Raw genomic sequence first — 23,786 nt, 5'->3', positions numbered from 1 at the left:
TTTATAGCAACACAGACAGCTTGATTTGGAGTATTTTCTTTAATATTGAATAATGAGAAATCACCTCCATCTCACATGGAAATCCAATTTTTTATGGATGAGAAACAAGTAATCAAGTTTTCCTGGCCTAATGGTTGGATGGAAATTACCATGTTTGCTGTGGAAACTCCCTCGGGGTGGGGTACCACCCATTTCAAATTCAAGCTGAATCCGCCAAGCCACCACTGAGATATGCGCCTTCAAATTTCACCTTAGTTTCTTCATATTTTTCTTCATATTCTTTTTTCTTTTCACACCACCTTAAAAAAATTGCTATAACTTGCGTATGCTTTAGTAAATTATCTTCAAATTTGGAGGGCTGCATGAACGTAATGTTGCACATTAACAGTCCAAATTGTGTAGACTTGTGAAAAAGAACAAGAGAGTTATACGTGATTTTCAAAAAATTTAATAGCGATTTTTGTCACGGCCACAGGGCAAACCATTTGAAAGAATGACTTGAAAATCAGCCTGTACATGGAGTAACCATCGTAGTGCAAACCGTTTGTGGTTTGAAAGAAATTGCACTAACAGTCATGGAGTTATAACAAAAAAGCCAACTATATGTCAAATGCACATGATTGAGTTTTGTTACTAAAAAAGTAATACTTGCCACACCTACCAGGCAAACTAGTTAACGGAATCAGCTGAAATCAGGTAGAGAGGTAGATAAATCATTTTAGAATGATCTTTCAGTGGTGTACAAGGAATCAGATTAAAATCCATTGTACTACACTATGAAAATGAACTAAGTGTAAAATATGTGATCGAGATACTCTAATAGTGCAGTCACCCTAATAGAACATTCAGCTGCACAATAAGTCACTACAATTAAGTCACCATGTAGAGAGTTCAGCTAACAACAAGTCACCCAATAGGGAGTTCAACTACAATCAATTTACCCTTCAACTATTATCAAAAACAAATAACCCTGTAGAGAGTTCAGTTACAAACAAGTCACCCTGTAGAGAGTTCAACTACAAACAAGTTACCCTAAAGACAGTTCAGCAGCAAGCAAATCACTCTGTAGAGAGTTGAACTATGTTTCAAGTCACTCCGTAAAGAGCTCAGTAGAGATCAGCTAGAAACAATTCACTCTGTAGAGATCAGCTAGAAACATATTGCCCTGTAGAGAAATCAGCTGGAAACAAGCCACCCATAGAGATTTCAACTAGAAACAAGTCACCCTATACAGAATTCAGCTACATTTCATAGAGTGTTTCAGCTAGAAATAAGCAACCTTGTGGAGAGTTCAGCTACAAAGGAAGATCAACTAGAAGAAGTTATCCTGCAAAGTGTTCAAATCCATTTGAAGTCACCTTGTGGAGAGATCAAGTAACCTTGTAAAGAGATAAGCTACATTTCAAATCACCCCGTAGAGAGATCACTCGAAACAAGTAACCTTGTAAAGAGACAAGCTACATTTCAAATCATCCTGTAGAGAGATCAGCTTGAAACAAATCACCCTGTAGAAAGGTCTGGTAGAAACAAGTCACACAGTAGAGAGTTTAGTAAGTAACAAGTCACCCTGTAGAGAAATCTGCTAGAAACAATTCACCCTGCAGAGATCAGCCAGAAACAATTCACCCTGTAGAGAGTTCAGCTAGAAACAAATCACCCTGTTGGGAGATCAGCTCAACACAAATCACCCTGTAGAGATCGAGAGATCTGGTAGAAACAAATCGCCCTGTAGAGAAATCAGATAGAAACAATTCACACTGTAGAAATCAGCTAGGAACAAATCATTCTGTAGAGAGATCAGCTAGAAATAAGTTACTCTGTAGACAGTTTAGCTGGAATCAAGTCACCCGTAGAGAGATCAGCTAAAAATAAACCACCTAGAGAGAATTTAGCTTCATTTCGTACAGTGATTCAGCTAGAAATAAGCAACCCTGTAGTGAGTTCAGCTACAAACAAACCCTTTTTTTAGATCAAGTTATCCTGCAAAGGGTTCAACTACATTTGAAGTCACTCTGTATACAGAATAGCTAAAAACACGTATAACCTTGTAAAAAGATAAGCTACATTTCAAATCACCTGTAGAAAGATCAGCTAGAAACAACTCACCCTGTAGTGAGACTAGCTACATTTCAATCACCCTGTAGAAAGATTAGCTTGAAACAAATCACCCTATAGAAGGATCAGTCAGAAACAAGTCACCCTGTAGAGAGATCAGATAGAATGAAATCCACACTGTGTAGCACTATCAGAGAACAGTGCCATGAAACAATCCATGAACAGTATAATAATTTCCATTAAATGCCATGAAAGTCATTTCATTAATATTTCATTGTAATATCGATGCCATGAAATACTCATGAAAAGTGGAAATTTCATGGTAATTTTATAGCACTGACAAACTACGTATTTCATGGCACAAGAAAATTTCATGGTTGCAGTGGCTATGAATTGTCAAATTTTCATAGGCAGTGTCCATGAATTTTTATAGGCAGTGTCCTTGAAAACTACATGAAATTTCACAGTTTACTAACACAGTTTCATAGGCTCTTCTCTGGCAGTTTAGCTAGAAATAAGTCGGATCAGCTAGAAACAAATCACGCTGTAGAGAAATCAGCTAGAAAAAAAGCACTCTATAGAGAGATCAGCTGGAAACAAGGCACCCTGTAGAGAGATCAACACGATCAAGTCACTCTGTAATAGCCCAACCACTTTTCAAGTCACCCCATGGAGAATCCAGCTATGAACAAATCTCTCATTAGAAAGATTGGCTAGAAAATAATCACCCTACACAGTATTCAGTTAGAAAGAAATTCTGAGATAAGTTAGGCAAGTTACCCTGTTACCTGAAAAGAGGTGAACTATTTTTCAAGTCATCCTGTAGAGAGTTCAGTAGAAACAAGCAGCCCTGTAGAGATCAGCTATAGAAACAAGTTGATGTAATGCTGCTTCTAAAAACCAGGCGACCATCAGTTAAATTATATCACATTCTAACCAAATAGGCAATTTATCAACTATGTATATAATTGTAGTTTGTAATCATGCTATTGTTATTATTAATTCAGCTAGGCAATTAGATTTGTAAATACTGTAATTTAGCGTATTTTACATAATCAAACATTTGCACATCCACTTACTTTTCATTTAAATTTTTTATTTCCTTGTCTTTCTGCACCAAACTTTCTCTAAGTTGATCAATCTGGTGATTGTGTTGCTCAATCTGGTGATTGCGTTGCTCAATCTGGTGATTGCGTTGCTCAACCTGGAGATTGAGTTGCTCAACTTGTGAATGTTGACTAGAACAAAGTACACACAGTGCACATAATTGTGAAATTACACACTAGATATCATACATGATCCTTACAGTAATGCTACACATATCAGTGAAGAAATCAAGCCTGTAGCCTTATCCATAATTGAGTTATGCCTGGATGAAGGCATCAGTTAGTAATTCAGGCAGTCAGTCATAGTCATTCAGACAGCAGAAAATTCAGTTATATAATTATACACATTCCATAGAAGCTAGTTGGAAGGGTTTGGGGTCACTTGAAGACATTTTTGGGCTTGGATATGCTCAACCAATACTGCCAAGCTGTTGTGAAAAGTGGTTGGGAATTTTCTGGCAGCAAGAAAGCCACAAACCTCTATGATTCCTACTATGTACTGCTGTATCAATAGAGCAATGATATAATAGAGCACAATCGTAACTTCAGTCTTCAACAATCACTATTACATCTGTACATATGTAGCAGGCTCACTTTTGGGCCATACACAGTGGAAATAGCACTAGGGCTGTGCAATAATAGTAAAACTATATCACGATAAGTGGCAACAAAGTTGTGAATTTTAATTGTACAACTTTATTTAAACTCAAGTACTTGAAGGCCTAAGCTTTTTACAGCTTAGCAGTATTTTTGCATGGATATAAATATTTGACAACATTTCACCTTATTTTCAGCTATGTTCTACTTGTTACATTATATACTAAGTAAAGCATACCTCTGTAATCAATCCACTTACTTTGACTATAGGAGGCATGGTGTAAAAGTTATGTGGACAATTCTACACTTATTCAATTGCACGGCAGTCATCTACAAACCCATTGGCCTTTGTGAATGGGACCCAAAAGAACAACAATGAAAAGATTATGATGGATGCATTGTATTTGCGTGTGTGATGTTCTTTGCCTACATAAGGTCTAACTGCAAATACGTACTGTGTCTATAGAGTTTTCCACAATTGGATTACTTTTGTCTGAATACAACAGAGAATTATTTGGTCAATCCAATTATTTTTTACATTATGAAGAGTATGTGTCTGTGACCTTGACAGACTCATTATTATTATTACATGTGGCCTTCATAAAGGGGTGGTCTTGTACAGAGGTGGTCTTTGTAACAACTGGTTTTATTAATGAGGTTATTGAGTAAAACTATCTTTGGGAGCTAATTAAGTACAGAGATGATTTTTGTAACAAGGTGGTCTTTAAGAGCAGCATAATTGTGGTTGTTGCCATGGTGTACAAATAAGCAAAAAGCTTTGAGGATAATTAGGTACACAAGAAACAGAATTCATACGTGGTGTGCATGGATATATTTAAATTTTGGGAAGTTTATATGTACCTTATTGGGGAGTCTGTATTCCACGGAATACGGAATAGCGGAATAACAGAATAGCAGCCGAATAATGGAATAAGCGAAAATCACATTCTAAATATTATGTTATTGCTTATAGCCTCTATAATGCTTTAATATACATTCCTCACCCCGTACAGAACACAATCACGATGGCACCGATCCTCGGGGCGGTCTTTAAATGGACCCAGTATGTACAAAGATATTCACTCTAGAACAATTTAACTAAGCTAAACTACTGTTAAATACACTTCACTACATAATCGCTAGAAAACTAGAAGTTCTTTGTGCTATACTTGCTCATACCAGCTGTCACACATGAGCAGCTAGCTAGCTAAGTGGCCAAATAGCTTAGGACAAAACAATCCACCCCCTAGGTAGCTACCCTGCATGCATGGAATAATCTGACCTTTCTTATAACTCTGTTACCATTTCCTAAAGCGTTTCAAATAAATTCCGAGGATAATACTGCTTTCAGCTCCCAACATCAGAGCTCCAACCTCGGCTCTAACACTTAGTATATAACTCTAATAAATTTGGGCAGTTACTCGTGTGTGACAGCTGGTATGAGTAAGTAAAGCACAAAGAACTTCTAGTTTTCTAGCGATTATGTAGTGAAGTGTATCTGATGTAGTTTAGCTTAGTTAGATTGTTCTAGAGTAAATATCTTTGTACATATCCTATTTAAAGATCGCCCCGAGGATCGGTGCCATCGTGATTGTGTTCTCTACGAGGTGAGGAATGTATATTAAAACGTTATAGAGGCTATAAACAATAACAAAATATTTAGAATGTGATTTTCGCTTATTCCGTTATTCTGCTATTCTGTTATTCCGTATTCCGCAGAATACAGGTTCCCACCTTATTGGGCTATGGCATCACTAAAAAGAGCTATACAATGGGAAAACTACTGACTCAGCATTGCATGGAATGCACAATAGAATTGGCCACCATGAATCGTACTGATCAGTGAAATTTGGGTGCTTGGCTCAATGGCTAGTAATAGTACAAACTGTATTTGGATATACTGTATGTACCTTTCAATAATGGCAGTTTGTTGTTCACATATTTGGTTTAATTGCTCATATTTCTGTGGTGGCTCCTCATCATTTTGCTTTTGTTGCTCATTGAACTGTTTTAATTGCTCATCTTTCTGCTTTAGTTCCTCATCATTTTGCCTTAGTTGCTCATCTTTCTGCTTTAGTTGCTCATCTGTTTGCATTAATTCCTCATCCTTCTGCCTTAGTTCCTCATCCTTCTGCCTTAGTTGCTCATCTTTCTGCTTTAGTTGCTCATCTGTCTGCATTAATTCCTCATCCTTCTGCCTTAGTTCCTCATCCTTCTGCCTTAGTTGCTCATCTTTCTGCTTTAGTTGCTCATCTGTCTGCATTAATTCCTCATCCTTCTGTCTATCTTTCTGCTTTAGTTGCAATAGTTCATTATCTTTTTGCCTTAGTTCCTCATCTTTCTGCCTTAGTTGTTCATTATTCTGCTTTAGTTGCAATAGTTCCTTGTCTTTCTGCTTTAGTTGCTCATTATTCAGCATTAGTTCCTGCTTTAGTTTCTCATTTTCCAGTTTTAGTTGCTCATCATTGTATTTTATCTTAGACTGTAAAGACCTATACAGTGTATTTGCTGTAAATTACCACAACATTACAAGATTGACAAAGACTATAACACTATTACTGTGTTAGAAGTTTTAGTACAGACAGATTTCGTCAGTCAGCTAATGGCTGACTGGACTTAGAAAGCAGTAAAGATCTACTGTTACAAGTTTTCTAGCATCCTTCTTACGTTTTATCTTTCTAGTCCTATTTAATAAGTTTGTAAAAGTGCATAGCAGTGGTACTGAATGATGCGATTGATCGATTGCAAATGGGCGTGTCCGCTATACTGCAATCATGCTTAGGTATGCACCAACTGATGGCGAAATGCATGTTTTCCTGCAATATCTATCACTTACAAGGTGTTTTAAGGCTATAACTGTGGTAGCAAGCTAAACTGCAATGGCTTAAAAGTGGACATGGCACTCAGGAAGAGACAAACATCGATTACACAAGATCAATAAGCAGCTGCAATAAAGACAATGACTTTTTTGTAATTCCTTCATAGACTATGAGTGTATTATGAAGCTTTGAAGGATACTTTTAGAATTTGAAGTTTACTTAACCTTCGAACCCACAAAACATTCGAAGCTTCGTCCCAGCCCTAGTATCAAACACATGTACCATCACCTTTGCTTGAAGTTATCATCTTCTCTTTTTGGGGTGTATACATTGGATTGTTTTCTTCGCTGACTATTCTTCCATGATTCCCGTTCTGCACTGGTAGCACGCTGAGCCTTGGATCCAAATTTTGCTCCTCTATGTAAAGCAGGAACCATTCAGAAGTATTGCTTTCACATACATATCAACACATATGCACAGATGCTATTCTCATCCTCACAGACCCTATTCTCCAGAGTGGTGCTTTTTGTTTAGAGATTATAAGTGCCTGTGTCTTGTGAAATGCCTATACATTTTTGGAGACATAATCACCACACTGATTGATGTTTAACAACTAAACAAGATGTTATGAAAGGTGATGATTGAACAGCAAACATCATTATTTATGGCTTTGTGATACACACTTTACTAAATCAAAGTTCTCACTTCACACAGTCACCTCTTGTGTAGTTATTAAACACCAATTATCACTCGCCTGAGTTGGCAATTTCTCAGACAAAAAGGCTGATATATCAGCCTTCTCTGAGACAAAAAGGCTGATATAGGCTCCTTTTGGATGGGGTGTTTATATCTCTAATCGATAAGCACCAGACTCGAGAATAGGGTCAGTGAGGACAAGACTATGTACACATACATTGCATGCATACACACATTTACATACTGTACATACAACTGTATAAGTACAGTACATATAGTGTAAATTCACTATATTGCACTAAATGATAATTTATGTTGCATCATATACTGTAATATTACACAGACTAATAGTGCTGTACATAGGGTTGGAGAAGACGGTCCAGTTAGTCAGGCCTGAGCTGGACTAACTAGCTGACCAGCTCAAACTATATTACTTGCATGCAATCATATGATATCTATTACCGATCCGATACCGATACCTAGCAGTAAATTTTAGCGATACAGATACTGATACAGATAATTTCCCTACAGTTTACACAGTAGGCCTGAGCGATTGTGAGAAATTTGACTTATCACGATTCCCAAACTGTACAAATCACGATTGTGGCATTTCACTAAATCAAGTCATTAAGCCTAAGTCCTTGAAATTAGGTTAGGTAATCCTAAGGCTGTAGCACATGTTGCTGACAGACCGTCAGTGCTGGTCACTGTAAAGTGTTAATAATAATTTCAGCAGTTTAACTATGCATGCGTATCACAAACAAAGCTAAATTACCCAATAACCTATGAGGAGTTCAGATACAAATGTGGCATTACTCAAGTACAAACAAAAGATAATACAAACTGTCAGGTACTGGTTAGTACAATTTAACAAAACAAAACAACACAAAACAATAATACAACACAAGACTGTCAGGTACTGGTAATACAAAACTGTCAGGTACTGGTAATTCAAAACTGTCAGGTACTGGTAATTCAAAACTGTCAGGTACTGGTAATTCAAAACTGTCAGGTACTGGTAATAAAAAATTATCAGGTACTGGTGAGTTAAGTAACACAAGATAATAAAAAAAACTGTTAAGTGTAAAGTTCAGTTAACTACAAAGATTCTACTACAACAACTTGTATACATACAGTACAGTCATACACCAATGCACTACGCTAGTTACAACTTACAACTTTAGATTATCAGCCAATAACACAAGTTTATTAACATTTTCTGGTAGTAGACATGATCTCTTTTGGTTCACAATGTGCCCTGTGATACTAAATTTCCGTTCCGCAGGAACTGACGTTGCTGGAATTGCCAAATATTTCTTAGCTAGATTTGAAAGGTAAGGATACCTTAGGTGGGTTTGTCTTCCACCACTCTAGTGCATGGTCTTACTGCTGATGGCTCTTCCTCAGTGTATCTCCTCACTTCTGCTCTAGCCTTCTCAGATGGACTCTGACTTGATTTATTCGCCTTCACTATGTCATCACCAAAATGCATCAACCTCTTTTCAGCCTTGGAAACATGACACCTCTTTGATAATGGCAACTCATCTTGTTCATCTTCTTCAACTTGCATGGGAGTGCCTGTGCTGCTTGCAGTACTGCTCAATGCCAACTTTACAGTTTCTGCCTCTACAGATGACAATAAATTTTGCCGTTCTTCATCTGAAAGAAATGGTAAAGTTTTAAATCGAGGATCAAGAAAAGCTGTTTTGTTCAACAGCATTAACACTGACCCTGTGTAACGGAGCAAAAGTTACTGTGCATAGCTTCTTTCATAGTTTTCTCCAATCTTGAGTCACCTGAAATAGGCTTTAGGTAAGTTTCAAGCAGTTTGTGTATCACCAGTCGAAATACAGAGATAGTAACCCACTTTTCTGTACCAATATCCTCTGAAATCTCCACAAGTGGCTTCATAATTTTCACAAATATCTCCAGTGTAGAGAATTCAGCATCTGACGGCATCATATCTCCTTTGTGCAATTCCAAGAGAGTGGCACAGAGTGGTTGCTGTTGGGAGAGAATTCTCTCCACCATATAGTAGGCAGAGTTCCATCTTGCACTGACATCTTGAATAAATGCTAACTGCTTGTGATGTAAATCAGTTTGTTTTTGTTTCAACAAGTAGTTGGACTTAGCTGAGTGGTTAAAGTGTCCAACAAGTTGTCTACATCTAGCTAGTGCACGAGACACTTCAGGTAGCTTAAGTACAACTTCAACTGCCAGCTGCAGTGTGTGACTAAAGCATGGTACTCTGCTCCATTGCAGAAGTTCCATTGCAAGTACAATGTTATTGCCATTGTCAGTAGTCACAGCCAACAAATTATCCTGTGACAATTCCCAGTCTTCCAAGATATTTACCAATTCTTCAGAAATGTTGACTCCAGCGTGCGATTCTGGAAACTCTACAGCTTCTAGGAGATTTCTCTGAAGATTGTAGCTGTCATCCACATAATGTACTGTTAGATCTGTGTAAGCTTGGTTGTGGTGAGATGTCCAAATATCTGTTGTCAAAGCAAAGCTCCCTCAATTTGTTAGTGCAGGACTAAAACACTTCCTCTCATGATCATACAGCTTAGGAATTTAGTAGCTAGAGCCTTTCTGTCTGGAGGGTCATGCAGCATATGTTGAAAACCCAAATCATTTACTGTTTGGTATGGGTGTATATCCTTAGCTATAAACAAACATACCACATCAGTTAAAGTCTTCCAGCGTGTAGAATTCCGAGGATACGGATTCTTGGCCTGAAACATTTCTGTGAGTGTTGGGTGTATGCTGCTTCCTGGCTTTTCCTTACGGTTCAACGGCTCAGAAGCACTGGTATCTTTACTTTCTTCTTTTGTCTTGTGATATACCCCTCTTCTAAGTGCTGCCACATGTTGCTTGCATTACCAACATACGAATAATTGCATCTACAGAGCTTGCAATAAACCCGCCGTCGTTTCTTTTTGTCAGCCTCCACAATTTTACCATCCTTACTTGGAAATCCAAAAAACTTACACACAATACTTGTTGAATGTTCAAGTGGTAATAATTCAGTAGACTCCGTCATGGTAAACTCTACACTCTTTGATGCCATTTTTTAATAATTAGTGTATGGGCATGTCCAGATTCCAATATATTAGTGCACCAACAAACTGAAAAGGCAGTGAAATGTTAGTTTTAGGGCACAGTTCTGCACGAATGGAGAAGTAAATGTTATTGCTTCGATTCATTGGAAGTGTATTTTCTGTCAGTTGAATGTAATGAATTAGACAGAAAATAAGCTCCCGCATGAATACTATTGGTAGTCACGTGAGCCTCTCTCACGTGACATAGGGTTTAAAAAGGTGTTTTAAGTGTGTAAATACATTCTACGCCACGTGTTCGTACAAGTGGGTTACTGCGTGACTGACTGTGTGACTGTTTTGTTCTCGACCACGACGAATTGTTATCTTGAGCTATGTCGCTGGAGGAAGACCAATTCAAACAGATCATGGATGCCATAGCGGCGACCAAATCAGGGATGGAGCAGCAATTCGCCACGAATCTGCACGAGCTGCGGCAGGAAGTAGCTGCGATGCAGGCAAACTGCTCGCAACAAGTACCAGAGAAGCTCAACCGAAAGTCCTGCACATTTAAGAAGAAAGGCTGCGAGCACCAGTTCGTTTTCAACGATAAAGTGGATGATCACCTACAAAATGCCCAGAAGCAGTTGGATAAGATCGCTACTGCCGACGATACCTCGAAGCAAGCCCTGGAGCAGGCCAAGGTGGAGCTAGACCGAGGTAAAGACGAGATCCGTGTCCGGCAGAAACATATCCGGATTGCTGACCGGTCAGATTGGGCTGTGGTAGCGGAGTACGAGGCTGATGAGCTTGCTGACAACTCCGATGACGAGAAGCGGCTATTCCGGGCCCGAAAGGAGAGAGACAGCAAGCGCAAGCGGGCAGCTTCTGGCGGGCTGGCGAAGAAAAAGCAAAGGACCGAAGAGTCGACCAGGTTGGATGATGGCGGAGTACGGAGGGCTCCATTTGGACCCAGGACGACCAGAGCCATTGGGCCATGCTACTCCTGCTCACAGTGGGGTCACTTGGCAAGGTCATGCCCCAGGAACCATCAGCCGTATCCTTTTGATGAACCAGTTGTGAGTGCTGGTGATACAGTGTGGTCAAATAGTAGTATAGTGTCAAGCACAGAGGGCTCTGTGGGGGGGTAACAGTGTCACAGAGGTAGACAACCACAGCCCACAGTTGGCTGCTGGTGTGAAAGGGCATGTCCAGAAGCCATGTGCTGATAGCACAGCAAAGCAAATGTCTAATAGCCAGGTCACAGGTGTTGACAATTCTGGCCTCGGAACTGGGGGACCCTTAGGCAAAGCTAGGGTTTCAGGGCAAACAGCACTGGGACACAGGTCTACCAGTGAGGAGCCTTTGGATTGTTTGGAATCAGACACACCCAGTGAGTCCAATGAGTGGGAACTTACTAGGTCATGGGAATGGGAGGAACCTGGGCCCTTAGTTGACCATCAGATAGTGGACGTGCAAGAGAGGCTTAAGCAACACCTCCCCTTCTGGACAGAGGTACTTAAAGCTTCACCTACAGTGGTAGATTGGATCCAGTGTGGCTATAGATTACCTCTCCAGTTCACACCAATCCCCTATGAACAAAATAATCACAAGTCCACCAAAGAACACTTTGAGTTTGTTACAGACAGTGTGAAGGAGTTACTAACTAACAGGTGTGTGCACGAGGTGAAGGAAAAGCCATTGGTGTGTAGTCCCTTGTCTGTTGTTACTAATCATGAGGGAAAATTCAGGTTGGTATTAAATCTCAGGCACCTCAATCAGTTTTTACGAAGAGACCACTTCAAATATGAGGATTTTCGAACTGCCATGCTAATGCTTAATAAAGATGACTTTTTAATGAAATTTGATTTGAAATCAGATTACCACCATTTGGATATATTTGGGGTGCATCAACCTTATTTGGGGTTCTCATGGGAGATGGAGGGTGCTCGCAAGTATTTTGTGTTCACAGTGTTACCATTTGGCCTATCCTCAGCATGTTATGCTTTTACGAAGTTGCTGAGACCTCTTATCGGGTATTGGAGGGGACAAGGTTTGAGGGTGGTCCTGTACTTAGATGATGGTATCATGGCAGTGAGGGGTGAGGATGTGGCAAAAAGAGTTAGTGTCCAAGTACAAAATGACCTGGGGAAGGCCGGCCTTGTTGTTAACAAGGCCAAATCACAGTGGGCACCCGCTAGGATTTTAGTCTGGCTAGGTTTCGAAAAAAATTTAGGGCTGACAAAGTTAGTGATCCCAGAACCCAAATTAAGGGCAACTTGCAATCTACTCCAGTCACTAGTAGAGAGACCTACAGTTCCCGCCAAAGCACTGGCCAGTGCAATTGGTAAAGTTATTTCTATGTCTATGGCATTGGGTCCGATTGCTCGATTGATGACACGCAGCTTATATACCATCCTAAACACTAGACAATCTTGGTGCTCCAGATTGCAGCTTTCTGTAGAGGCAAAAAATGAGTTGGAGTTTTGGTTGTCTAAAATAGGCAACTTTAATGGGCAAGACTTGTGGCCGAAGCCATCGGCAGTCAGAGTTGTGTTCTCTGATGCAAGTGACTCAGGGTATGGTGGTTACATGGTAGAGCATGGGGGATGCATAGCCAACGGGCAATGGACCAGGGAAGAGGCCCAACAAAGCTCTACCTGGCGGGAGCTAAGGGTAGTGAGGCTTGTGTTCGAATCATTTGGTCCACAGCTACAAAATGAGAGGGTGAAGTGGTTCACTGACAACCAGAATGTTGTTAGGATAGTATTGTGTGGGAGTAAAAAGCCAATTCTGCAACAGGAGGCCTTAGCAGTTTTTGATGCATCAGTAAAGGCAAGAATTCTTCTCAAACCTGAATGGATACCAAGGGAGGAGAACGAGATAGCAGACTACATCAGTAGGATAGTAGACTATGACGACTGGTCTTTAAATCCACTAATATTCAAAGAATTAGATGCTTTCTGGGGCCCCCACACTATTGATAGGTTTGCTGACTGGCACAATAACCATATCCATCGATTCAACTCTCGTTACTACTGCCCGGGTACGGAAGCCGTTGACACTTTTACATGTGACTGGGGCCATGAAAATAATTGGTGGTGTCCTCCCCTGTTTTTGATTCCTCGTCTGCTTAAGCATTCCAGGCTAACTAAGGCCCAGGGAACCTTGATCATACCAAGGTGGGTGTCAGCACCATTTTGGCCACTACTCTTTCCAGATGGGACTAGCCCAGCTGCATCTGTGGAAGGTATTCGAGAGCTTCCCAGAATAGAAGGGCTATTTTTGGAGGGCCACTCCGGGTGTAACCTGTTTACAGGCATACCAAATACCCCAGTGATGGCCTTACGCCTTAAGTTTGATCAGGTTTAAATAAATTGTAGCTACAGTAAAATTTTACAGGATAATATTGGTAACACTGCCAGGGAGCAGTCAATGTGTGGCGAATGAATGTCTGATTTTGTTTCAGATGTTCATCCAATAAAAGTCACAGCCTGGAGTGCTATTGTGTACAATCATTGGAGGTCACAGGCTGGAGTGCTATTGTGTATGACCATTGGGGGCCACAGTCTGGAAGCATAGTGTGAATGGCCTAAGAAGGCCTCAACCTGGAGTGCTATTGTGTACAATTATTTGAGGTCACAGCCTGGAGTGCTGTTCTGTATCAACCAATGGGCCCATAGCCTGGAGTGCTGTTGTGCTAGAGCAGTTGAAGTCACAGCCTGGGATGCTGTTGTGTAAGACCGGTGGAGGGCACAGCCTGGAGTGCTGTCTAAGACCGGTGGAGGTCACAGCTTGGAGTGCTGTTGTGTAAGACCAGTGGAGGCCACAGCCTGGAGTGCTGTTGTGTAAGACCAGTGGAGGTCACAGCCTGGAGTGCTGTTGTGTAAGACTGGTGGAGGTCACAGCCTGGAGTGCTGTTGTGTAAGACCAGTGGAGGTCACAGCCTGGAGTGCTGTTGTGTAAGACCGGTGGAGGTCACAGCCTGGAGTGCTGTGTATAAGACAAGTGAGGTCACAGCCTGGAGTGCTGTTGTCAGGGCCGCCCAGAGAAATTAAGGGGCCCAGGGCAAAGAGTTAAAGTGGGGCCCTTGACCCAAGTTGTAAGGTGAAGACCAAAAAAAAAAAAAAAAAAAAAAAAAAAGGTCACAACCTGCTGGCAATGACAATAACTACCCATCACCAACCATATCTCCTTATCTATAAGCTTGCTACACTGCTCCTCTGAAGAATACTGTGACTGCTCTATTAGAGTATTTAGATCTGACTGCTCTATTAGAGTATATCGATCTTTTAAACAGGTATTGAGGGGGCCCTTCATGGGGCCTCCTGGGGCCCCTTTCAGGCTGGGGCCCGGGGCAAAATGCCCCAGTTCCCCCCCCCCCCCTGTGGGCGGCCCTGCCTGTTGTACAAGACAATGGAAGTCACAGCCTGGAGTGCTGTTGTATAAGACCAATGGAGGTCACAGCCTGGAGAACTGTTGGGTAAGACCAATGGAGGTCGCAGCCTGGAGTTCTGCTGGTGGGACCAAGGGAGGTTATGCCCTGGAGTACTGTCAGGTACGGCAGTGGCAATTGCAGATGGGAGTGGCAAGGCTCACGATCAATGGAGATCACAGCCAGGAGATGATGTTGCATTGGTCACATACCGGGAATGCCTGGAGTGATTCAGTCAGGAGCCCTGGTGTTACATATGACTAATACAGGGATAGATAATGTGGATGCTTGTAAGGAGGAGGCCTGTCACCTGGGCCAAAGGTCTGGTAAAGTGGCCCAAAGCCAAAGGCAGGCACACATACAGTGGTATTAGGTATCATGGAGGGTATAAATGGAAGTACACCTGTAGGTAGCTGAAAAATAAAATATAAATAAATACAGATAAATAAAATAGAAAGAATAAATGAAATATTGTACTAGCGGGTGCCTGTTGTGTCTATTGCAGAAGTGTTTTCTCAAGGACCCTGGTTGGAGATAAGTGAGCTGCAGGATCCCATGCTGCGAGCACTGGCAGCAAAATTACCAGGCACAGTACTCCACAGTCGGGCGGACTCTACAGTGAAGAAATATTGGTCAGCATTTAGGAGGTGGAAATCTTGGGCTCTGCAGCATAAGTTGCCAGTGCTTCCAGCCAAGGAAGCTCATGTGGCCTTATACCTCCAGTGGATAGGTGAAACAGTAAAATCCAAGTCAGCAGCGGAGGAGGCCTGCAATGCTCTGGCTTGGTTACACTCAACAGCAGGGTTGGTCTCTCCAGTGGCTTCACCTCTGGTTAAAGCCACACTTCAAGGGTTATAGAGGATGCTGGCTAAACCAGTGTGCAAGAAGGCTCCAGCCACAGTTGAGATGCTTGAGCGGATGGTGGTTGATGCGAAGCTGAGTGGTACTTTAGCAGATTTACAGTTGTCTACTGCATGCCTTATTGCATTTGCTGGTTTCCTCAGGTTTAACAAGCTGATTCAGATCAAGGCGGAGGATATATCAATTAGAGATGACTCAATGGTGCTTAAGATCCCCAAAAGTAAAACTGATCAACTCAGAAAAGGAGACGAGGTAATCATTGCCAGAAGTGGTAAGGCAACTTGCCCGGTTGCCAGTTTGGAGGAATACCTCAGAAGAACTGGTACCTCTTTACAAAGTCAAAGTTCCCTGTTCCGGCCTATTTGTAAGACCAAGGCGGGTGAACGCCTGAGAGAGTCGGTTGTATCAGCTATACTTGCTTGTGGGAACAATTCAAAAAGAAGCTCAGCAAGCTTGGCTATAACCCAATGGAATTTGGACTACACAGCATGAGGGGAGGTGGAGCTATGAAGGCAGCTAATGAAGGGATCCCAGACAGGTTGTTTAAACGCCACGGTCGCTGGAAGTCCGACAATGCTAAAGATGGCTATGTGGATGACTCAGTAGAGCGGAGATTACTGGTTACCAAACAGCTGGGTTTATGATGTAATGCTGTATAACGCTCTCTTTGTAACCCTAGAGCCTAATGTGTGGCCCACGTTTGGTGGCGGCACAACCCATGTGGTCGTTGTTGTGGTATTAGGGGTGGTAAGGGTAATAGTATGGTGAGGGAGGTGTATTTTCTGTCGGTTGAATGTAATGAATTAGACAGAAAATAAGCTCCCGCATGAATACTATTGGTAGTCACGTGAGCCTCTCTCACGTGACATAGGGTTTAAAAAGGTGTTTTAAGTGTGTAAATACATTCTACGCCAAGTGTTCGTACAAGTGGGTTACCCCTCCCTCCCCATTATAAAGTTGCTTTGTTTAACGTGATTTTTTTCTTGACTTTTTTATTTTTATTTTTTATAGATAGCCAAAGACTGAAGGAGTAAAGCAGCATTGCGAACAGTTGGTTTTTTTCTTATGCATACACGAGTGGAGTTGTTTTGGTTTTTCCTGGTAGGCAAATAAAAATAAATAAATAAATAATGATAAAGCCTACCAGGTTTTTCCCAGTGTGCTGCCTTGGGCTGGGCAGCCACAAATTTATTATTTTGTTTTATTATGATTTTGAGCTAGCCCCCACTCTGATCTTGTGATTGTCAGTCATTTTGTGGTCATGACGTTGAATTTTAATGAACAGTAGCCCACGTTTGGTGGCGGCACAACCCCTTCTAGAGCCTAATGTGTGGCTCACGTTTGGTGGCGGCACAACCCATGTGGTCGTTGTTGTGGTATTAGGGGTGGTAGGGGTAATAGTATGGTGAGGGAGCAACAATCGAAAGCATCGTAGTAAGTGTGTGTAGCTATCACAATCACAATTGATAGTAACAAAGACTAATCGCATAATCAAATTAATTGTTCATACCTATTACACACCTCTCAAGATACCTATATATGGCTGCTCTAATAGAATATTTTATTGTGCAGTGACTGTTCTACAAGTACACAGAAAATTTAGAACTTTTAACTTCGTTTTACTGTGATTTAATATCGTGCACTACTCCAGCTTGTTTCAGTACTTTTTATTGATGTGCTATGGTCCCTACTCTAGTTGAAAATTCTAAATTTTTCTGTATATATACTTGTTTGTTAACTTTTTTTGTATATATTATTATTATGACTGGTGAGCCCACACAAACTGCATCTGAAATGGCACTGTGTGCCCCAGCTATATCAATTATCATCTGAAAAGTGAAATATCCATTACGCTTCGTTGTCAACTATGTTCAACCCATTACACAGCATTTTGGATCTAGAACTGTTTGAAAAGCACTTCTGCATTCTATGCATACCGAAAGAAATGGTGCTGCGCATGCCCCAGTTATATCAATTATCATCTGAAAAGTGAAGTATCCATTACGCTTTGTTGTCGGCTGTGTTCAACCCGTTACACAGCAGTACGAATTGAGAACTGTTTGAAAAAGCACCTCTGCAATCAAAACAATCACTATAAAAAGTACAGACGATTTCCATCATGAAGGGAAGCCATCACGTATAATTGCCAAATTGGCACTTTTTGCTGTCAGCAAAGATGAATGGGATACAAAGGAGGACACTGGTAAGTCCATGAAGAATGCATCGTATGTACTGCGGTATGCCTAAAGGCACCTTTTGGGCAGAAGTGACGCTGAACAGTGAAAACATCAAGCCTGTAGCCTTAGCCGTTATCAAGTTACACTTGTCTGAAGGAATCAGGCAGTCAGTCAGTCAGCCAGTCAGTCAGTCACTAGAAAATTCCATTAAATAATTTATTCTTAAAATTCCGTAGCAAATTGTTGAAAGTGTTTCGGGTCAATCTGAAAGCTTGTTTGGGCTTAGTTTTACATAACCAATACTGCCTCATTGTCTTCAGGGAAAATTGAGACTGGTTTTTGGGTGATGTTATTTCGTGGGCCACACCTACTCCTTTGTGGTCCCTACTATACAGTAGTGCTGAGCAGTATGACAATATTAGTTATACCGCGGTATCTATTTTTGATACCGTCTGATTTATTGACTACCGTCATACCGCGGATCCTAAAACATAAGTAGTTAATTGTTAAAATACCATGCCTATGTGAAGAAGTGTATATATGAGTGGACAAGTAATGCCATAAATATACTGCAATCAGCTTTCAAACACAATTCTTCCTTTAGAAAAAATTATTTCTGTGTCTATATCTAGAAGTACAGACTAAGGTGTGCCAATATTTTAGTTATACCGCAATGTCAGGCTGACAATGCCGTACCGTTTTAGAAATATCAATACCGCTCAGCACTACTATACAGTACTATCGTACTGTACAATTAGAGTATTTCGATCTTTTTCATGGAAACATAGTAAGTAGCAGTTGTTCAATGTTTAACAATGCAATTCCTGCTTAGAATAATGCTCCACACTATTTACAGCCTGCTATACTCCAAGTTTTGTTAGCATAACGTTTATGATGATAGTTATGATGATGACGATTGGCTATCAATCTGTACTGGAATACCTAAATAGCCGATATCGATTGTTACAAAAATGCCCAATATTGGCTCTGATTTGATACCGGTCCAATTATTGGTGGAACCCTACTATCTATGGACAATCATATCTACATGTATAGCATGAGTAGTTGTTATCTAATCAAAAACAGCCAAGCTGTAAAAAAGGAGTGCGGTCCTTGAAAAGGCTAAGGTGAAAAAAGATGTGAAATCCAAGGTGGCGGCCAAGAAATGGCTGTGATGGTAGGTTAATGGTAAAAATTTTAATAACAACAATTCAGGTGAATTTGGTGCCGCTTGGTCAATTGGTACAAAATTCACCTGAATTGTCGTTATTAAAATTTTTACCATTAACCTACCATCACAGCCATTTCTTGGCCGCCACCTTGGATTTCACATCTTTTTTCACCATAGCCTTTTCAAGGGCCGCACTCCTTTTTTTACAGCTTGGCTGTTTTTGATTAGATTTCAATTCTTTTTGTATTTGTATACCCCAAAGCCGGCCTATGGCCAGCTTTGGGGCTTTTTAACCTATATATTTTTCTTTACCACAGGAAAAAGAAAAAGATGAAGCAGATTTTATAAATACTTTAACTCATTCTGATTTTATCAGTAAATGTACAAATTATATATATAATGCATATATCATGAGTTCATAGTATAAAAAGAGAGCATATATTTATTACATGTCAATTAATCCCCACAGGATAATTTGCAGCTGATCTCTCTACTGGGTGACTTGAAATGTAGCTGAACTCTCTACAGGGTGATCTGCTTGTACGTAGATGAACACTTTACAGGATTCTCTCTACAGGGTGACTTGACCCTAGCTGAACTCTCTGCAGGGTTATCTGTTTTTAGTTGAATTCTCTACAGGGTGATTTGTTTGCAGCTGAACTCTCTACAAGGTAACTTCTTCTAGCTGATCTCTCTACAGGGTGACTTGTTTCTAGCTGGTCTCTCTACAGAGCGATTTGTTTGTAGCTGAATTCTCTACAGGGTGATGTGTTTGCAGCTGAACTCTCTACATGGTGGTTGCTTTGTAGCTGAACTCTCTAAAAGGTGACTTCTTCTAGCTGAACTCTCTACAGCGTGATCTTTTCATAGCTGAACTCTCTACAGGATGATTTGTTTGCAGCTGAACTCTCTACATGATGATTTCTTTGTAGCTGAACTCTCTACATGATGATTTCTCTGTAGCTGAACTCTCTACAGGGTGATTTGTTTGTAGCTGAAATCCCTACAAGGTAACTTCTTCTAGCTGATCTTTCTACAGGGCGATTTGTTTGTAGCTGAGTTCTCTACAGGGTGTTTGTTTGCAGCTGAATTCTCGACATGGTGGTTTCTTTATAGCTGAACTCTCTACAAGGTGACTTCTTCTAACTGATCTCTCTACAGGGTGATTTGTTTGTAGCTGAACTCTCTACAGGTGATTTGTTTGTAGCTGAACTCTCTACAAGGTGATACTTCTACAAGGTGATACTTCTAGGTGATCTAGCTACAGGATGACTTGTTTCTAACTGAACTCTCAACAGTGTGATCTGTTCATAGCTGAACTTTCTACTGGGTGATTTGTTTGCAGCTGAACTCTCTACATGGTGGTTTCTTTGTAGCTGAACTCTCTACAAGGTAATTTCTTCTAGCTGAACTCTCTACAGGGTGATTTGTTGTAGCTGAATTCTCTACAGGGCAATTTGTTTGCAGCTGAACTCTCTACATGGTAGTTTCTTTGTAGCTGAACTCTCTACAAGGTAACTTCTTCTAGCTGAACTCTCTACAGGGTGACTTGTTTCTAGCTTATCTCTCTACAGGGTGATCTGTTCATAGCTGAACTTTCTACAGGGTGATTTGTTTGCAGCTGAACTCTCTACATGGTAGTTTCTTTGTAGCCGAACTCTCTACAATGTGACTTCTTCTAGCTGAACTCTCTACAAGGTGACTTGTTTCTAGCTGATCTCTCTCAGGGTGACTTGTTTCTAGCTGAACTCTCTACATGGTGGTTTCGTTGTAGCTGAACTCTCTACAAGGTAACTTCTTCTAGCTGATCTTTTTACAGGGCATATTTGTTTGTAGCTGAGTTCTCTACAGGGTAATTTGTTTGCAGCTGAACTCTCTACATGGGAGTTTCATTGTAGCTGAACTCTCTACAATGTGACTTCTTCTAGCTGAACTCTCTACAGGGTGACTTGTTTCTAGCTGAACTCTCTACATGGTGGTTTCTTTGTATCTGAACTTTCTACAAGGTAACTTCTTCTAGCTGACCTTTCTACAGGGTGATTTGTTTGTAGCTGAATTCTCTACAGGGTGATTTATTTGCAGCTGAACTCTCTATACGGTGACTTCTTCTAGCTGAACTCTCTACAGAGTGATTGATTTTTTTTGCAGCTGAACCCTCTACATGGTGGTTGCTTTGTAGCTGAACTCTCTAAAAGGTGACTTCTTCTAGCTGAACTCTCTACAGGGTGATCTTTTCATAGCTGAACTCTCTATAGGATGATTTGTTTGCAGCTGAACTCTCTACATGATGATTTCTTTGTAGCTGAACTCTCTACAGGGTGATTTGTTTGTAGCTGAACTCCCTACAAGGTAACTTCTTCTAGCTGATCTATCTACAGGGCGATTTGTTTGTAGCTGAGTTCTCTACAGGGTGTTTGTTTGCAGCTGAACTCTCTACATGGTAGTTTCTTTGTAGCTGAACTCTCTACAATGTGACTTCTAGCTGAACTCTCTACAGGGTGACTTGTTTCTAGCTGATCTCTCTACAGGGTGACTTGTTTCTAGCTGAACTCTCTACAGGTGATTTGTTTGCAGCTGAACTCTCTACATGGTGGTTTCTTTGTAGCTGAACTCTCTACAAGGCAACTTCTTCTAGCTGATCTTTCTACAGGGTGAGTTGTTTGTAGCTGAATTCTCTACAGGGTGATTTATTTGCAGCTGAACTCTCTACAAGGTGATTTCTTCTAGCTTAACTCTCTACAGAGTGATTGATTTTTTTGCAGCTGCTGAACTCTCTACATGGTAGTTTCTTTGTAACTGAACTCTCTACAGGATGATTTGTTTGTAGCTGAACTCTCTACATGGTGGTTTCTTTGTAACTGAACTCTCTACAAGGTGACTTCTTCCAGCTGATCTCTCTACAAGATGACTAGTTTCTAACTGAACTCTCTACAGTGTGATCTGTTCATAGCGGAACTCTCTACAAGTGATTTGTTTGCAGCTGAACTCTTTACATGATTGTTTCTTTGTAACTGAACTATCTACAAGGTAACTTCTTCTAGCTGATCTCTCTACAGGGCAATTTGTCTGAGCTGAACTCTCTACATGATGGTTTCTTTGTAGCTGAACTCTCTATTAGGTATCTTCTTCTGGCTGATCTGACTACAGGGTGACTAGTTTGTAGTTGAATTCCCTACAGAATAACTTGCAATGTAATATAATTGAGTAAATTATAAATGCAGCTGAATGCTTTATTAGGGTGACTGTTCTATTAGAGTATCCCAATCTCGCATTTGCTACACGTAGTTGCCTTTCGAATCATAACTCAGTGGCTTGTAATCCCATTCTTCTGTACTACTGCAAGGACTTTCTATGATGATTATTCCAGCTAGATAATGATTTTCAGCTCATTGCTCTAAGCGGTTTGACACGAAAACTAATAGTATTTTTATTCATAAAAATCGATCGCGTAATTTTGACACAGGTCGGGTTTGTGTCATATCTCCGTGGTCTTTATCCCGATTCCTTTCAAACCACAAAAAGGCACTCCTACGATGGTTGCTCCATCTATATAGCAATTTTCAACTGATTCCTCAAAGGAGTTTACCCTGTAGGCGTGACAGACCTTCGACCTTATTTTAAGCAACTAATCGGTCATAACTCTGTGAATGTTCATCGGATTCCTACCAAAGTTGGTACAGAGATCTGCCTTAATGAGCCCTTTAAGTGTGCCAAATTTCAGCCCAATCCGAGCACGTATTTGTGTTTTATGGTGGATTTTGCGAAATGTGCGAAATGAAGAAGTAGAAGAAAAAAACGAAGAAATTAAAACAAACTTTTGTTTGCTCGTATCTCGGAAATGGCTGGAGTGATTTTCTTTAAAGTTGGTGTGTAGGCTCCCCTTGCTGGCCGGCACCTCTCTAGCAAATTTGGTTCCAATCGGATAAGGGATCACAGAGCTACATAGGTGTGAAAATTGCGTTTTCTTCCTGTTAATATTCTCACGGGTGGCATGCCGGCTTCTTGGGCCGCACGACACACTACCGTGTGTCTTGATCTACGGTTTGTCAGCCCAACTAAAGTACAAAGTACAGTATTTACAATGACCTTACAGCACAGCATACAGCATCCGCATAGTAAGTAATGATTTTAGTTTCTATATATCATGTGTACTGACAGTTGCATTGTGAGAATTATCATGTGTACGGCAGGTGCTTTCTTTGATTTTAAACCAACACCCTTAAATAACAATTCAATCTTCATAAAATAATCATCAGCATTTCTTGGCTTGTTATGCTTGGCTTCTTTTTACTGAGTGAAGGGCTGGATTGACAGCCTAGGCACCTCATTCTGCGGCAGGAAGCTGTACATTCATACATCACATGGTGGCCATCTGGATGAGATTTTGAGTAAAAATCACTCCTCTTCAACTACCCAATCATTCGGTGAGATATCGAGCAAATTTTCTCACCCAACATTGCTTCATTTTCAATTAAGTCTGGTGATTTATCTCATGATTGTCCACCAGTATATTTACATGATGATTCACTTACTTCATCACAGAGTATACTCCGTTATACTATACTGCATTCTGGTAGCTATGTAGGCCTTTTATTATAGCTGTGCAGTGAATTCATTGTACATATAGCTAGCTACCTAACTGTAAATAATAAATTAATCATAAGCAATATTATAAGGGAGCATGCTGCATGGGTTCTCTGCAAAATTTGGAAAATCTTGGAGAAAAAGTTGCAAGGTTTACTTGCTTTTAGCATCAATGTTAATCCTGGGTGCAACCCCAGACCAACTTGAACCTATAATTTAATTACTAACCATACAGCCATTTAGC

General features: G+C 40.6%; 1 protein-coding gene across 2 annotated transcripts in view; it reads right to left on the bottom strand.

Annotated features, from left to right (window-relative positions):
* Window positions 1–23,786, bottom strand: part of LOC136258875 (golgin subfamily A member 6-like protein 7) — a 66,084-nt gene that overhangs the window by 17,321 nt on the left and 24,977 nt on the right. For both annotated transcript variants that reach the window (XR_010703059.1, XM_066052251.1), the window contains exons 4-6: window positions 6,866–6,994; window positions 5,669–6,250; window positions 3,135–3,293 (exon numbers count right to left, since the gene is read on the bottom strand). Coding sequence is in view for 1 of the 2 variants with exons in the window: in XM_066052251.1 (XP_065908323.1) it covers window positions 3,135–3,293; window positions 5,669–6,250; window positions 6,866–6,994 (870 nt within the window). In the remaining variant the exon portion in view is untranslated. The remainder of the gene's footprint in view (window positions 1–3,134; window positions 3,294–5,668; window positions 6,251–6,865; window positions 6,995–23,786) is intronic.

The sequence above is a fragment of the Dysidea avara genome, chromosome 1 (genome assembly GCF_963678975.1).
Source record: "Dysidea avara chromosome 1, odDysAvar1.4, whole genome shotgun sequence".
In the NCBI taxonomy this organism is placed as follows: domain Eukaryota; kingdom Metazoa; phylum Porifera; class Demospongiae; order Dictyoceratida; family Dysideidae; genus Dysidea; species Dysidea avara.
The sequence above is the reverse complement of the archived record's forward strand: the minus strand, read 5'-3'. Positions and strand labels throughout refer to the sequence as shown.